Source organism: Mustela nigripes, chromosome 2, assembly GCF_022355385.1.
Source record: "Mustela nigripes isolate SB6536 chromosome 2, MUSNIG.SB6536, whole genome shotgun sequence".
Taxonomy (NCBI): domain Eukaryota; kingdom Metazoa; phylum Chordata; class Mammalia; order Carnivora; family Mustelidae; genus Mustela; species Mustela nigripes.
This window is the reverse complement of record NC_081558.1, coordinates 12,210,937-12,228,321: the sequence shown is the minus strand read 5'-3', so window position 1 is coordinate 12,228,321 and position 17,385 is coordinate 12,210,937. Positions and strand designations below refer to the sequence as shown.

The 17,385-nt window shown below is 48.2% G+C and overlaps 1 protein-coding gene across 2 annotated transcripts in view; it reads right to left on the bottom strand.

The window, feature by feature from the left end:
* Window positions 1–14,875, bottom strand: part of LOC132011117 (cytochrome P450 4F3) — a 19,652-nt gene extending 4,777 nt beyond the window's left edge. Inside the window, exons 1-9 of one of the 2 annotated variants that reach the window (XM_059389286.1) lie at window positions 14,798–14,875; window positions 14,211–14,409; window positions 10,061–10,205; window positions 8,824–8,877; window positions 8,604–8,731; window positions 6,628–6,749; window positions 5,640–5,910; window positions 3,771–3,837; window positions 3,456–3,585 (exon numbers count right to left, since the gene is read on the bottom strand). In XM_059389286.1, coding sequence (XP_059245269.1) covers window positions 3,456–3,585; window positions 3,771–3,837; window positions 5,640–5,910; window positions 6,628–6,749; window positions 8,604–8,731; window positions 8,824–8,877; window positions 10,061–10,205; window positions 14,211–14,408 — 1,115 coding nt within the window. In that variant the 5' untranslated portion in view covers window position 14,409; window positions 14,798–14,875. Of the gene's footprint in view, window positions 1–3,455; window positions 3,586–3,770; window positions 3,838–5,639; window positions 5,911–6,627; window positions 6,750–8,603; window positions 8,732–8,823; window positions 8,878–10,060; window positions 10,206–12,160; window positions 12,306–14,210; window positions 14,410–14,797 lie in introns of both variants that reach the window. The other variant, XM_059389285.1, reaches the window with a different exon arrangement.
* Window positions 14,876–17,385: the final 2,510 nt, after the last annotated feature.

The following is a 17,385-nucleotide window of genomic DNA, read 5'->3' as shown; positions in this document are numbered from 1 at the left end:
CATCGGGCTCTCTGCTCAGTAGGGAGCCTGCTTCCCTTCCTCTCTCTCTGCCTGCCTCTCTGCTTACTTGTGATCTCTCTCTGTCAAATAAATAAATAAAATCTTAAAAAAAAAAAAAAGAATAGCTATTGTCAGAAACACAAGAGATAATAAATGCCTATGAGGTTGTGGAGGAAAAAGAATACTGTGCGCCGCTGGTGGGATTGTAAATTGATTCAGACACTGTGGAAAACAGCATGACGTTTCCTCAAAAAAATTAAAAAGCAGAACCACCACACTATCTGGGTAGTCATCCAAAGAAGATGAAAACTCTAACTCAGAAAGTGTATTGACTATGATACTGTAGGTAATCACACTGTATTGCATATTTGGAAGTTGCTAAGAGAATAGGTCTTAAAAGTTCACGTGACAAGAAAAAAAATTCCATAATTTCATATGGTGACAAATTTTAGCTAGAATAATTGTGGTGATCATATGCAATATAGACAAATATCAATTCATTTGTTGTATACCTAAAAGTAATAGAATGTATGTCCATTATACCTCAATATTAAAAAATTTTGGGAGTAGCCCCCCAAAATGTGCAAAAGATGTTAAGACTCTTAATTTAAAGAAACATTCCTAAAAAAGAGAAAATGTGAAAAATTGGCTAAGATTTAAAAAATCTTGGGGGCGCCTGGGTGGCTCAGTTGGCAAGGCAACTGCCTTCAGCTCAGGTCATGATCCTGGAGTCCCAAGATCAAGTCCCACATTGGGCTCCCTGCTTAGTGGGGAGTCTGCTTCTCCCTCTGACCCTTCCCCTTCTCACACTCTCTCTTTCCCTCTCTCAAATAAATAAATAAAATCTTTAAAAATAAAATTCAATAGAATAATAACAAAGGTAAAGGTATGAGAAATCTGGAATCATCAACTTCAGTGGACAGGAACAGATTTGCAGTAGCTACTAAAATGATAAAAACTTGGACTGTCTTTGACTCAGCAATTGCCCTTCCGGAAATTTGCACTGGAGATACATTCACATGTGTAAGCATGGGTCAGTGTTCACAGATGTTGACTACCCCATATTTATTTTATGAAAAGATTAGACACAATCCAGGTATCCATCAATGGGAGAGGTTTAGATAAATTATGGTAAAGCCATATGGTAGAATATTACACAGCAATCAGAAAGGAGGAACTAGAGCTCTGAAGTCCTATCACACACTGCAGCACTGCAGGCTGAAAGGTAAATCAGCACAGAGATTCTGGAAGGCAATTCATCAATGTCCAGTATAATTGAGAATACTAACATGAGTGACCTCATAATGGGGTAAACCAAGTTAACTATGGGCAGCTATGCAGAACACAGAAAGAAAGAGCCATAAGACTCATGTTGAGTGAATGGAACAAGTCACAAACTGTATGTATATAGAAATGCAAAATGTGTTAAGGACAAAAAGATGAGAGAGAGAGAGATGACAGATAGAGATGATAGAGAGATAGACAGATGTATAGATAGACAGTTATGGAAAGACACATGATAAATCAATGAATCTAGACATCCCTGGGGAGAGAGAAGGAGATTCAACTGAGGAGGAGAACGTCAATGATAACTGTAGTCTCCTTCATGTCTCAGGGCAAGAACTTGTTCTCATCATGGTTTTTGTAATTCAAAACTCTTTTCCAACAGTTGTGTTTTGAGGAAATGAAAAGATCTCAAAGACGCTTTGCTAATGTGTAGGCCTTAATTCCCATTGGCAGGGGTAGGGAGATAGTTTTCCTGTAGGTATAAGGATAGTCATCTTCTGGAAGGACACACAGGAGATCATTAACAGGAGTTACTCCTACGGTGAGGATTAAGAAAAACTTCATTTCTATTATAAACCTTCTCTTTCTTTTAAAGATTTATTAATTTATTTGAGGGGGAGAGGGAGGCAGGGAGAGAGAGAGAGAACCTTAAGCACATGTCATGCTTAGCGTGGAGCCGGACACAGGGTTTAATCTCACAACCCCAAGACCATGACCTGAGTGAAAATCCAGAGTTGGACATTTAACCGACTGAGCAACCAGGTGCCCTGATTATAAATTCTCTTTTTATATACCTTTTTTTTTTTTACCAAGTGTATAGTTTGTTTTTTTGTTTTTGTTTTTGTTTTTTGAAATCTTGGTTGAAGCAGCATAAAAGTGTTTCTCTATTCTACCTCACAGGGCTGCTATGCTGAGTGAAGGCATGGCATGGAAAATGTTACCTACAAGATGCCTGTCCAGTCCAATGCCTGCTCTACATCCCCAAGACCCTGGCCTGACCCAGGCCTCAAAATCCCCTCCCCGGTCCCCATGCTACAGCTTGTCCTCTCCAGTATGTTCTCACACTAGCCCTAGAAAGATCTTCCTGGTACCCAGATCTGACCTGTCCTCCTCCTGCTCAAATAATCCCCGCAGTTCCCCCATTGCCCTTGGGTTGACAATTGAGGCCATTGACATTGATTCTAAAGTCTCCCACAACCAGTCTCTGCTACCATTCCCCAGCCATGTCACCTCACCATGAGTCAGTGTCTCTTTCTCTTTTTATTTCTCTCTCCCCTATGTCTCTGCCTGTCTGCCTCTCTTTCTCTTTCTCTTTCTCTTCTCCCTCCTTCCTTTTCTCCTTCTCTCTGTCTCTCCCTTTCTCCCTCCTTCCCCCTCTCTTCTCCCTTTCCCTCTTCCCTTCCTCTACTCCTCTTCACTTTGCCCACTCTGTCTTCTTGAACTAACTGCACCCTAACTACACCCAAATATCTACCAGTCGTCACTCAGCAAAGGCGCTCTCTCTACCCTTAGACTTGCCTCTCATACTGTCCACCACCCTAGTCCAGCTTATGTGGACCAGGAGTGTCCTGACCTGAGACAATTCTCCCACAAGTCTGGAGCTCTTGGAAGACAAGGGCCAGGGCTGGTCCTTCTTGGGTCTCCAGCACACAGAATGAGCTAAGATGAATTGGAGAAGGTACAGAACTGGGAATGGAAAGGTAGTGTGGCAGTGTTCTCTGAATGGAGGCTGGATGGATGAAGGTGCTGGTATTCCTGGATAAGAATCGAATGATTTTAGAACCACGTATCCCCTATGAATCCTGAACTGAACAATATGGAAGGAATTAGAAGGCAAGAGAGAAGCAAACATTTAAGGATTGAAGATGTTAAGGACAAAAAAAAAATTGATTTAAGAGAGAAAAGTAAGAGAATGGAATGGAAGTTCACTTAATGAAAATGTACTAAGTGGCATCATTGGCCTTCAGACATTGTCACTCTTCTGTCAGCAGCCCAAATCTCTCAATTTCCCCTGCTCTCCAGACTGGGCACAGACCCTGACTCTGAGCTTTGCTTCTATTCTCACTAAGCAATAATGACAGAATTAACCAAAAGATCCTTCCCCTTCCCCAGCTGGGGAGCAAAGCCAAAGAGAGGCTCAGGAACAAACCATGATGTCCTGCACTCACCATTCAATCTCTTGAGGCTCGCGGTCCCTCAGGAGCTCTTGCACCTCCTGCCGACAGCGCTCCTGGTATTCTGGGTGCTTTGCAAGGTTGTACAGGACCCAGGAGAGGCCACTGGCTGTGGTGTCATGGCCTGAGAAGCAGCCAGACAGGCTTGGGTCTCTGGGCTTGTTCAGCACCAGAAGGTGGACAGCGCCTTTAATTAAGGCCCCCAGGGAGGATGGGGTGGGGTGGGCTGGTCCAGGGCCCACCTACCAAGTTCCTGGGATTGGACAGACCCCTGCCCCACTCCCCATAGTCCCACACTGGGATGCTCACCCTCAAACATGAAGGTGTCAGCCTCTGCTCGGATGTCCTCATCTGACAATCGTTTTCCATCTTCATCCTGGAGAGAAATAAGACACACCCCCACACACACCAAATCACATCAGCTCTGAGAGCTCCTGAGCCTAACCTGAGCCAACCTCTGAACCTCTACCATCCATCCAGAGACCCAAGCCCACCCTGCATTCTTACACCTCCTTTGTTCACTATCCCCAGAGACCCCACACCACAGCCCTCCTCCCAGGCCTCTTTACCCCGTCCTTTTTCCCTTATGGGAGGAATCAATGATTCATGAATATTTTCATGTTTCTAGATGATGAAAACTTTCTGGGAAAAAAGTTACTGGCAGGGGCGCCTAGGTGGCTCAGTCGTTAAAGCCTCTGCCTTCAGCTCAGGTCATGATCCCAGGGTCCTGGGATTGAGCCTCATATCGGGCTCTCTGCTCAGCAGGGAGCCTCCTTCTCCTCTCTCTCTCTTTGCCTACCTCTCTGCTTACCTGTGATCTGTCTGTCAAATAAATTTTTTTTTAAAAATCTTAAAAATTTTTTTAAAAAAGTTACCAGCAACCTGGATTTCAGGAGATTGAATGACAACTTCCCTTGGAAGTTGGAGATTGAGCATTGCTCCAGAGACATTTGCTCACATTCTAGGATAGTAAATCCAGAGATTCCTCATCTACCCTAGCAATAAGCCAACAGAACCTACAGACATTGCCTTCTCAGTGAAGAGGACTTGCTTATACTTATTTTATTTTATTTTATTTTACTTTTTCAGTGTTCCAAGACTCATTGTTTATGCACCACACCCAGTGCTCCATGCAACACGTTTCCTCCTTAATACCCACCGCCAGGCTCACCTCCATCGCCTCTCCTCCAAAACCTTCAGTTTGTTTCTCAGAGTCCACAGTCTCTCATGCTTTGTCTCCCCCTCCGATTTCCCCCAATCCACTTTTCCCTTCCTTCTCCTAATGTCCTCCATGTTATTCCTTATGCTCCACAAGTAAGTGAAACCATATAATTGACTTCCTCTGCTTGACTTATTTCACTCAGCGTAATCTCTTCCTGTCCTATCCATGTTGATACAAAAGTTGGGTATTCATCCTTTCTGATGGAGGCATAATACTCCATAGTGTATATGGACCATATCTTCTTTATCCATTCATCCATTGAAGGGCATCTTGGTTCTTTCCACAGTTTGGCGACTGTGGCCATTGCTGTTATGAACATTGGGGTGCAGATGGCCCTTCTTTTCACTACATCTGTATCTTTGGAGTAAATACCCAGTAGTGACTTGCTCATACTTTAAAACTCTCTCTGTCTCTCACACACACACACACACACACACACACAGACGAAGAAGGGGCAGATGTGTCAGCAGTCCTTCATAAATTCCAGGATTAATAATGTAGGGTTACTGCTCCTGTGATGGAAGCATGGATGCATGTACACATACAAGCATCAAGCATCCTGTAGGTCTCAGAAGAATTTCAGAAAGAGGAACCATGCCTACAAAGTAGCCTTTCTGTCTACTCATACTTTTGTGAGCAATAAATGCGCTTCTCTGATCTAGGGTTCTGGTATATAAATACACACACACACACACACACACACACACACACACACATGAGCCTACCTTATTAAGTAGCGTAAAATCTCAGGCCCATCCCACTGTCAGACTTAACAGTCCACTGTAGGCTGCATTCCACATAGTCTTCTCTAAAACATATCCCTAATCCATCCCTCCCTTCCTCAAGCAGCTTCCATGGCTCCCCATTGCCCTCTGGATCAAGTCTAAGTTCTTCAATCTCAAATTTGAAACCAAGGTCTATTCTACCTCTTATATTTAGATCCCAGTGAAACACACCTTGGTCAGCAGGAGGACATCAATGAAGTCCAAAGTCTTGGTCTTGGCCTTGGCCTCGAGGAAGTCATCAACACCCTGATCGGGGAGAGTGCGGCGTCGCTCCTGGATAACAGCATCTGTGAAGTTGTGCACCAGGCGGCAGGCTCTGTGGAAGCGCTGTCCATCTGGAGTGAGGTAGTACAGGAAGTCCGTGTGCAGGAGGATCTGCTGATGCCGTTTTGCCACGAGGGCACTGAGCTCTAAGATGGCAGCAATATATTCACTAGGCTTCCTGCAGGATGAGGACATGAAGGGGGCAACAACTTAGCTCACCTCAACACTGAGAAAAGGCCTCCCACCAGAAGCTGAGAGCTACCTCCCATCAGAATACTGAATATCAGAAGACAGATTGTCCCACAGGTACGTGGTGGGGATGATCCAGGAGACTTAACTCTCCAGAACTTCTCTCCCTGATTCCCATTTCTGTGCATGCCCCAGGCACCCTATCCCAGCTGAGACATTATGCATTTCTCCTCTCTCTCCATACAGCTCAGACTTTACCTTCTTTATGGACCAGGGCCTCTCCCTATTCAATACCATCCACCATCTACACAGCAATTGGTCTTCCCCAGAGTCAGATGTCCAAGAACAGCTTTGACCATGACCCTCATTAAGTCACCGCCTTCCATGATATGGAATGGCACATGAATAAAGTTCATATGCTTTTGTCTGCATCTTGAAAGTCCTTAAGATGCAGCCCCACCCAACTGCTCCACCCTCATTCCCAAGGTGGCTCCTCACTGTGGCACATGATTTGCTCATCGTGGCCCCTTGTCCTTTATCAAACATTTCTAACTACCTGAAAGCATCACCTTTTCTCTTTCCCTTCCTTGTCCTTCAATGTCTACTTCTGATCCATCTCCTCTAGAAAGTCCTTTCTGATTGTGCTGATCAGTGTTCCCTTCCCCCATCTATGGCTTATGTTCACATTCCCAGGGCAGAGACTCACTCCTGGCAATTGCTGTCAAAACTGAAGACACATTTCTGCAGACTGTCCAGGGTCATGAGGCTAATGTGTTCAAACATGTCCAGATGGTTGCTACCCTCTGACACCAGGCGCTTCCACTTGGCCTGGAAGAGAAGGAGGAAAAGCTGGGGCTGGAACCTGCCTCCCCTGAAGCCCTCTCCAACACCAGCCACCAAGATGGAATACCCCAGACCCAGCCTCTTGGCCCCAGGCACCCATTCTCAAGGAGGACCTGGGTAGAAGTAGAAACTGTTACTATTAAGGCCCCAGGCCTGGGAGTCCGGAGACCAGAATTCAAATTCTGGCTCTGCCTCCCATACTCTATGTGCCCTTGGTCAATTCTTGCCTTCTCTGGTCACCACATGCCAAAGCTTCAGTAACAGTTAAGATGACTTGCTCTGATGAATAATAAACCAGGTTGGAATCCCAGCTCCACTTATTAGCTCATGTGCTAGCTGTGTGAACATGGGTAAGCTCCCTAACCTCTCTGAACCTCATTTTTATCACTTATAATGGACAAGATTATCTCTACCTCAGAAAGTTGTGAAAATCAAATGAGATACCATATGCTGTGGAATGTACACATGGATTCTGGTGTAGAGTAAGTTCTGAATAAATGTTGATTTTCATCATTTTAATTGTTATAAATTAAGAAAAGGTAGTCTGTGGATAGTCCTGGGGCCCTGAGTACCCCTGCACATTCTAGCTGGTATGCCAAAGAAGTGCAAGACCTTGATGTTCTTTACTTGAGCCATTTCTCAGAATTGTGTTTGCAGCAAACACCCTTAGTGATAAGGTAATATTTCCCTCTGGACAAATGTCAGACTTCCTTCTAATTTCCTAAAAGTCAGAGAGTCCCTAAACTTAGTACCCCTGCCCTGTCATGTGACATACTGCATTAACATTGAAGCCCACCTGTGTTGGCCTCATGGAACTTGGTGACTTAGAGAAAAAAATGCAATCAAGAAGCATGTGTGCTTGCTGTTCTATGAGTAATAAACCATCCTTTGTCTCTGAAACAGGAGTCTCCTGTCTTCTGACAGAATCCACAAAATGATACCAATCTCACTCCTCAGCTTGCAAGTATGAAAAAAATCCCAGGCACTTTGCAAAACCCCAACCTTCTTTTCTTCACTTCCCTATAGCCACACCCTCTGCAATGTGATTTTTCAGCAATTTCCATTAAGAGGTGGAGTCTTTTTCACTACCTTTTGATTCTATGCTGGTCTTTTGCCTTGCTTTGACCAACAGACCATGGTGAAAACAATGAAGTGATCTTCCCAAACCTAGATCTCAAGAGGCATTGAAACTTCCTCTCAGCCTCTTGGGACCCTGCCTCAGCCATGTGAACAAATCTGAGATGCCTTCTGGAAGGAGAGAATCACATTAAAGAAAGTTCAGTTGTCTGAGCTGAGACCATCCTAGATCAACCTGCAGCCAGCCAAGCCCCAAATATGTGAATTCCCAGATCTGCAATGTATATACCTGACCCACCGCTAGTCAAAGGTGTAACCTTTGATTAAGGATGTGACCCCATCCATGTCCAGAAGACCCTGACAACTAACTCATAGACTTGTTAGCACTAATAAACCCTGATTGTTTGAGAACACTGATTTTGAAAGTGGTTCATTATTAATTCAGTAATAACTAATGTATGATGCTCATGACATTCACCTGTGTCTCAGGTTCCAAGGCGTCTTTGCAAGGGAAACATAAAAACTTCCAAAAACCTTCCAAGAACCTACTGTGTGCCAGGAACATGAACATATTACATTCTCTTTCCCACCCTGCAATGTAGGGACCATTACTCCCATTTTACAGCTGAGAAAATTGAGACTCAGAGAGGAAGAGCAATGGCCCCAAAGCTAATCTAGAAGAGCCAGGATTCCAGACAAGATGTCACAGAGCCCCCATCACCACCAAGACTTCAGCTGGGACCTTGGGTTCAAGAGACTCACATGCATGACATTCGCAGTGCCATTGAAAATCTTCACATAGGGCTTCAGGATGTTGAAGTGGAAGGCAGGTGTCAGCATGCGGCGGTGCCTGCCCCACTTGTCACCAGCACTCAACAGGAGCCCATCCCCTAGTAGAAACAGCAACGAGGAGTAGGCAAGGGCAGTGCCTTCTTTTGGCCCCCGAGGTTGTCCCCAGTCCCCTGTACCCACAGTTACTCACCCAGCCAGGGTTTCATGAAGCTGTAGAAGACCATGTCCTTGGGTGCGATGGCAGCTGACAAGAAGGGGGACCATCAGGGTTCATAAGAGGGGAAGGGGAAGTGCTTTGGTTTGGGGGGATAGAAGCTGCCACCAGGGGTCTCCATACCCACTCCAAGCCCAGCGTGGCAGGAATGGAAACAAGAGCAGAGGAAACAGAGAAGTGGGGAGGTGAGGGGAGACCAGACCAGGCTGCAGCACAGAGCAGAACAAAGGCAGAGCCTGCAGACATAACCCCATGTACATAGATGCACCCTAACATGGCAAAAAAAAAAAAAAAAAAACACCCCACCATAAATTGACATGGCTTCTACCCGGTCCAATTTGTTCAAAACACCCAAACACAAGTCAGCACTCCACAAAATGCCTTTACAGAGTCCTAGGACACCTCATCTGTCCCAGAACCCCTGACATCTCCTGCAACAACTGACATAGCCCCACCATGTGTTAACAAATCCTAACATGAAACATTGTGCATAACACACACATCTGAGGTCCCCTGCTGGGCCTGGTCTCGGACAGGATGCAATGTGCTCAGACATGGACAGGATGCAATGTGCTCGGACATGGACCCAAAGTCAACTTGATACAACATCAGCATGTCCTTCAGATGGCCTCAGACAAGACTTAAATATGACCTCACTAATGTCACAGCTGTGGACTAGGTATGACACAGACATATCCTAAGACAGGCTCTGGACAAGACTCACAGGAAGCCTCAGCATTTCTCAGAAGAATTCTGGGTCACGGACCTCAGACAAACCCCAGACATGGCCCAGACATGACAGGAGAACCGGACATCTCAAAAGGCATCTCGGACAAAAACCAGACAGAACCCACACATGTCTCAAATATCCTTGGCCACAGTCAAGCCCCAGACATAACAAAGGGCACCTTCACTGGATAGCAGGTATAACCATATACCAGGCAGGTATAACCAAGCGTAATGTACACCGGCTGTAACCAGAAGGCAGGTGGAAACATAAATGTCACTAGACATGGTCATACAGCACACACTGCATAATCACACCCTAGGCATGAGCACACATGACTGTGGGTCTGGCCGGTGGGGGTGCAGGTGAGACAGAGACAGAGGCATCTCTGCCAAAGCCCCTCCTATCTGCAACTGGGTCACCAGCTAAGCTGGAAGCAGCACAGAGACCTCAGCAGTGAGTAAGCCATGGCCATGGTGTGTCTACCTGGAGCAAAGAGCACGGGCTTGATGCAGGTGGGGTGGAAGATGCGGATCACCGCATTCCAGGGACCCACCCACCAGCAGCACACATCCCCATAGGTGCTTGCCAGGTCCTGTGTGTACAGCAGACCTTCCTCTGAGCTCTGAATCTGGAGAGGAACAAAGAGGGCCCAATTCATGCTCTTTCTAGGTGGCCATAGGATAGAAGTACATGCAGGACAAAGACCCAGACCTGAACCCCATGAATACCCTTCGGCAGCCCAGCCTCCTCCTGGGATCCCTCCTCAGTCCATCCATATGACAACTGGGGTCCCTTGGTTACAAGAACAAAAGGGGTCTTTCCCCATTTTGTATCCTAAACATAAGAGAACTGAGGCTCTGAAGAATGAAGTTACTTGCCTAAAATTTCCCAGGTACTAAGTGCATTCCAGAGATCTAAGCCCAGGTCTGTCTGAATGCAGAGTCTCCATTCTTAGCCACGGAATTGCTTTGAGCCCCAAAAGAATAGCTCTGAGAACCTGTACTTGCCAAGACTAGACAATCAGATCCACAGTGATTAAATGAAAAATTTGGACACTTAGGTGGTTCAATCAGTTGAGCATCTGCCTTTGGCTCAGGTCATGATCCTGGGGTACTGAGATTGAGTTCCACATCAGGCTCTCTGCTCAGCAGAGAGTTTGCTTCTCCCTCTCTCCCTCCTTCTCCCCTCCCACCTGCTCATGCATTCTCTCTCTCTCTCTCTCTCTCAAATAAATAAATAAAATGTATTAATTAATTAAAAGTCGATCCTGGGATGCAGGCCAGGAAAATTAAAGGGAATTCTTCAACTTTTCCTGTAACTGTTCGGAATACGGTCACTTTTCCACAGGGCTTGAGATTCTGGGACTCATCTTTACAAGAATGAGAGTGAAGCTATCACAGTGGGAAACAACAACAGCAACAAAAAAATGAAGACAGATTTTGATGATGTTGTTTGAGACCTTGATCCAGCCATACCTGAAGACAACATCCCTGGATTTCACTGTAAATAGGTGTCCTTTCTTTGATTGGACCACATAGGATTGAGTTTCTACCACTCAGAACTGAAAGAGACTCTGGTATCCAGAGAGAACAGGGGGCCTTCCCAGAGTCAACCAGAATTCGGGTGTTAAAAAGCCAGGATCTCTGTCAGATGCTGCTCATTTCCCTGCTCAGTCTGGTCTGTCTGGAGGTAGAGGAAGCAGAAGACAAGGAAGGGAGCCAGGCTGGAGTGGGCTCTCCTCAGGGAGGTTCCTGGGGCCTGGTGCAGGAGGGCAATGAACTTGCAGTGGACAAGCTGTAGGCTAGGGTGGAAGGAACCAACCCACCAGAATGTCTATGGATGTCACAGAAATAGCAGCCCAGGTACTCCACCAGGTGACAACCCTCATTGCTCTGGCCATGGGGATGGGTGAGAGTGAGACCAGGCCCAGCAGGGGAACTCGGATGCTATCAGTGTGCACTGCATCACTCCGCCCTGTCCTTTAAAAAGATTTTTGGTCTTGGGCACCTGGGTGGCTCAGTGGGTTAAGCCTCTGCCTTCAGCTCAGATCATGATTTCAGGGTCCTGGGATCGAGGCCCGCATCAGGCTCTCTGCTCAGCAGGGAGCCTGCTTCCCCTCTCTGTCTCTGTCTCCCTACTTGTGACCACTCTCTCTGTCAAATAAATAAATAAAATCTTTAAAAAAAAAAAAAAAAGATTTTTGGTCTTTTCCCAGGTCCAGTAACTCCTCCTCCAGGAAGTCTCCTAGCCTGCCCCAACAGAGGCCTTGATTCCCCTCTGGGCTGCCACAGCTCTCTCCCTCTGGCCAGTTCCTTACCTCATCAGTTAGGGAATCTCTCTGTCTAGATCCATCTCTTCAAGATTGGGGTTTCCTCCAGGACAGAGCCTTGGATTGAACAGTGGAGGGAGGAGAGGGAGAGAACGGGGTTGGCAAATACCAGAAGGGAAGAGGAGGATGGCTGAGAGAGAGGAGGGGAGGAGGGCCCAGGGACCTGCAGGGGCTGCAGGGAAGCTTGGAGACGGAGGAGTTGGAAGCCCTGGGGTATGTCAAAGCACCCACCACCACAAGCTCCACATGAGTACCTGAGACGCTGGTGACACTCCGGACCATGTCGGGGTGGCACAAAACGACCAGGGGCCAGATAGGACCCATCCACAACTTGAACCCCTGGGTATAGATGGCCACGTGCTGACTTACGACCCTCAAACCCTGCTCCGTGGGGGGGGCCTACAAGGAAACGGGGGCCGTCACCTCCCCAGAAGGAGCCACAGCAGGTGTCCCTGCAGCCTCTCCAGTGGACAGAGTGTCCAGATTCTGCCTGGATGGAGGGAACCTCTGCCTTCCCTCTGGAGACAGGAGGGTCCTAAAGGCCTCTCCATGTCCCAAGGCTGCAACCCAGGTTACAAGGAGAAGACACACTCTCTGCCCACAGAGAGTCTGACCATGGCGTGAGAAGTGAGATTCTTCTTCTCCTGGGAGTGATTCCAACCTCAGCAAGGTTCCCATGGGGGAGGTTTGTGGTCAGCAGGATGGCCTCAGGACTTGTACTGGGGCTCATTCCCACACCCTGTCATGTCCTGGCCAATCCACATACCCCCAGCTCCCACACGGTGAAGGGTCTCAAGACATTCCAGCCCCTAAAAGACCCCAAGGGACAGATGTATCTCTGCTCATCACTCAGGAGGGTAGCTCCCACCTTTGAGTGCCTATTGCCTGGCAAGGCTGTGCATAGAGCATCCTCTATCTATCTCTTTATCTATATATCGCCCCTGAACTTATGAACTCTGATCAGTTGTGCCCTTTACGAATGAGGAAACCAGGCCATATCCCCCAAATGGAGAACTGGGGGCATGGTTAACTCCTAGAGATGCATTCTCTTCAGTCCCTCTCTGTCCCTCCAGGATACCCCATCCTGGCCTGACAAATCCTCTCAGGTGCTACAGACAGGTGAACAGAAAGCATTTTCACCTTTCTGACGGCTCCTTGCTCCCCTAGGAACCCTGAGGCAATTATGAGATTGGTCCAGAGAGGGAGAGTGACTCAGCTGAGCTCACACAGCCAGAAGACCTAGAGAAGAGTGACCCAGACCAGCCTCCATGGCCAAGCACTGGAGGGGGGAGTATAAACAGTAAATTGATAACGTTCCTGCTATGCCCAGGGTTTCTTAAGAACATTCTAAGACCCAGAATCTCAGGCAACCTACACAATGTGTCCCAGAATGTCCCGTTCCAACCTAAGTGATAAGCAGTAAAATCACAGGAAATCCTTCCTCCAGCCATGGTTCTCATCCTGAGCAGTGGATGCGTGCGGCTAACTGCTCATTCACGGCTCATCATGGCCTTGACCATGGCAGGTGATTGCAAATTTACCGCCTATGTCATCAAACACTTAGAGTGTCTGTTGTATATCAGCCCCTGGGCTGGGCATTCAGGTGTCTGCTCCCCAGAGCAACTATCTAGTTGGATAGGTGGAAGATAAGTAATTGGACAATTAACTCTAATTAAGCATAGCAGACCCAAAAGTTGACCAAAAAGTTGACCAAAAATCAACATCTGGGGTGCAGGAGAGTGGTCAAAGAAAGCTTGTGCAAGGGGAAGTGAGCAGTTAACTTTATTCAGGTTGGGTAATGGGCCCATTGGGACATCTTAGCAGGGAAGAGGAAGCTGTCCTGGGAAGGGGTATGGGTGGGAAGCTAGACCCCTGTGGGTCAGGGTGGTGAGGTCATAGCCAATACCTGTAGGGAAGTGAGCAGACACAAGGAAATGGGCCAGGCAGGGGGTAGACACCCGCCCCTTCCCATACAGCACCCTTGAAAAGATGTCCAAGTTACCTATGAGCCCTGCGAGCCCCAGGAGACTGTGCCTGTGCAGCCTGCCATGGGAGCCCTTCAGAGGGACATTAATGTAGGGAGGAGAGGCAGGAAGTGGATGAAATGGAGAAAGTTGGGAGGGCAAAGATATGCAAATGGCCTGGGATGGCAGAGTAGAAGAATGAGTGCGTAAAGAGGAGCTCCGCTAGCCTCCCAACTTCTTCCCTGGCCCAGACTCCAGCCCAAGCCCTGATCCCCATCCCAGATCCTTCAAGAACTCCAACCTCCCTGATCCCCCAGACCCATCTCCCACCCACACTCACCAGGCCCAGGTGACCCCAGAACCAGTTGCGCCTCGGAGGCTGCGGGAAACACCGGAGACGGCAGCAGATGTCATGCAGTCGGTAGCTCCAGGTCAGGATGCGGGCCAGCAGCCAGGCGGCCCCAGCCAGCAGCAGGAGGTGCCACGGGGAGGCTGCCAGCTGCCCCAATCCCAGCCAGGACAGGCTCAGCTGTGACATCCTGGGACAGAGGGAATAGAGGGTGAGTTCCTAAGACCCAGGGGTGAGCTCCCCAGACTGCTCACAAACAGACCCAGGCTGAGAGGGACAGGGACAGCATGGGAGAGACAGGAAGGGGCAGAGAAAGTGAACACTGGGAACGGGGCAAAGGGTGGGGGGGGGGGGGGGGGGGGGGGTGCGTTGCCAAAGGGGGAAGAGAATCAGAAGAATTCCAGAGGAAGACGTAGAGTAAAAGGGAGAAAAAGGGAAACAGAGACAGAGTGAAAGATAGTTAACCTCCCACTGGTAGCCCCTCTTAGCCCAGGACAGCTGTGCCCTGGATTCAGCCCCACCTGGGGCAGCATCCTTCCCCACCCCCACACCCAGGGCCAGGATACCCAGCCTGGTACCTTCAGTCTGGAGCAGCTTAGCCACACAACCTCCTCTCTCTCCTCTCCTCTCCTCTCCTCTGGGGAAGTCTTTGCCTCTGGCCCCTGACCTAGGGGACAACACTGCCAGGGGCCAGGCTAAGCCAGCCAATCCCGCCTGTCTGCTTTCCTCCTCCCCACCTGGCAGTGGCCCAAATGGTGGGTGGGGGAGGGGCACTTCAGTGTTATCAAGAGAGTTTGGGTGCTGGATCCTCAGAACTCAATGTGCCTCCCACGTGGGGTAAGGGGTGAGTTGGGGGATGGGCAAAGGTGACACTGGGCGCCCAAGTTAACAGCCACCCCTGCCCTTTCAAAGTTGGGTTGCAGCAGGTAAAAACTTGTGAGTTCAGGTGTCATGGGAACAGGATTAGGCCAAATCTTGAGAGTTCAGGTGTCATGGGAACAGGATCAGGCCCAAAACTTATCTGGGGCTCCCCTCCATATGCATGAGTCAGGGGGGTGGCCTGTATTAGTTTTTAGCACAGAACCAGGAAGCCTCTGGCCTCTGGACTGCCACCCTGGCAGGAGTTCAGTCCTGCCTCCAAGCAGCCCAGGGCCTGGGCTGAGACATGACTGCTGGGGCAGGAACAAAGGAACCGGCCTGGCTAGGGATTACCTGCATCAGATTCAGGGGGTCAGGGGCCCAGAGAGAAGGGTGCACCTGGGGGTGAGGAGGTAAGGCTGCAGGGGGTCAGGGGGCCAGGAGAGGATGTGGCCAGACAGAGGAAGCAGAGCTGGGAGACCCTGCGTGGAGTTCTGCCCTATCCTGGCTGTGACTGTGAGCTGTGCCAGCACCCTTGGACTCAGTCTTACCATCTGGAAAATGGAGGGTGGTCCGATGAGGGCCTGAGATTAGGACAGAAGATAGTTCCACAGGAAGATAGAAAGGATCAGAACGCTCCAAAAAGACAGGCTGAAGAGAAAGGATTGACTCTAGTATTTGTGCTGCTGTGTGCCAACACTCCAATAAATTAAACCTACTCTTGCAGAAGACTGTGTGTTAAGTGTGCCTACTGTGTGCTGGGCACCTCAAAAAGTATGCCTACAGTGTGTTGGAAACTCTACATGAACTGTGCTTACTATGTGTCAGGTACACTATATAAGTGCTCCCACTGTGTGCCAGGTACTCTCTACAAATCCTATGTATGCCCGGTGGTCTACCTAAAGCATGCCTACTGTGCGCTGGGTACCCTCCCTAAGGCATGTCTCCAAGTGCTGGGAGCTCTAACTAAAGCACATTTTCCATGTGCTAGGTACTTTATGTAAAGTGCACCTACTGTGTGCTGGGTGTTCTATGTAATATATACCTACTGTGCGCCGGATGCCCTCATAAAGCACACCTACTATGCGTCAGGTGCTTTACAGAAAGTGAGCCTACTCAGCAAAATACTTTACATGAAACATGCCTACTGTGTGCCAGGTACTCTACACAAAGTGTACCTGCGATTTGCTGTGTACTTTACATAAATCAGACTACAGTATGACAGGTGTTCTATATAAAGCATACCTACTGAATGCCAGACATACTACATAAAGAGTGCCTACTGGGGTATGTACTAGGGGCTCCACATAAAGCATGTCCACTGAGTGCCAGGTACTGAGCACAAAATGTTCCTTCAGAGTGCCAGGTGCGCTACATAAAGTAATCCTACTGTGTGCCAGATGATCTGCCTATGAACTAATGCTTCACCCTGTCCTCAGCTTCTGAGCCAGTGCCCTGAATCAGGAAGAGAAACCCAGGAGATGACATCCACAGGAGGGAGGTAACCTATTTAACAGCAGAGAAAACTGAGGCTCAGAGAGGGCAAACCTCTAGCCCAAGTTGCAGAGCTTGAAGGAAGCCAGGTCTGTCATATTTCCCAAGCCCAAGCCTTTCCCCTCTGCCAAGCTGCTCCACACTGTTCATAAGGGACAATGCCCTATGAATCCAGGGACATTTACATGGTGGAATCTCAGGCAATGAGGTGACCCAGAAGGAGAATTCTTTTTTTTTTATAATTTTTTATTTTTTTAATAAACATGTATTTTTTATCTCCAGGGGTACAGGTCTGTGAATCACCAGGTTTACACACTTCACAGCACTCACCATAGCACATACCCTCCCCAATGTCCATAACCCCACCCCCCTTCTCCCCACCCCCTCCCCCCAGCAACCCTCAGTTTGTTTTGTGAGATTAAGAGTCACTTATGGTTTGTCTCCCTCCCAATCCCATCTTGTTTCATTTATTCTTCTAGAAGGAGAATTCTTAAGACACTCCCATTGCCCAGTAGATTATCCTCTCACATCCAGGATGCATCAATCAATGGAACTAGTGCTCCCCTCTGGGCTCCTTCCTTGGTCTTGTCCAGAACTGTCTATGGGGTGCTCTTAGGTGAGAGAGGACATGAGGGATTGGGGCTCCTGGCAAAGCTACTGAGCAAAGAATGGGGAAAGAGTCCTCCTGACACTGGTAGGATGCTGGTGATGCCCCCAAACTCTCCCCTCTCCCATGGGCCAAGAGTTCAGGCGACTAAAGCCTGAACTAAAGCCCTCGGTGGAGTGGGTTGCAACACCCCCACCTGCCTGCTTT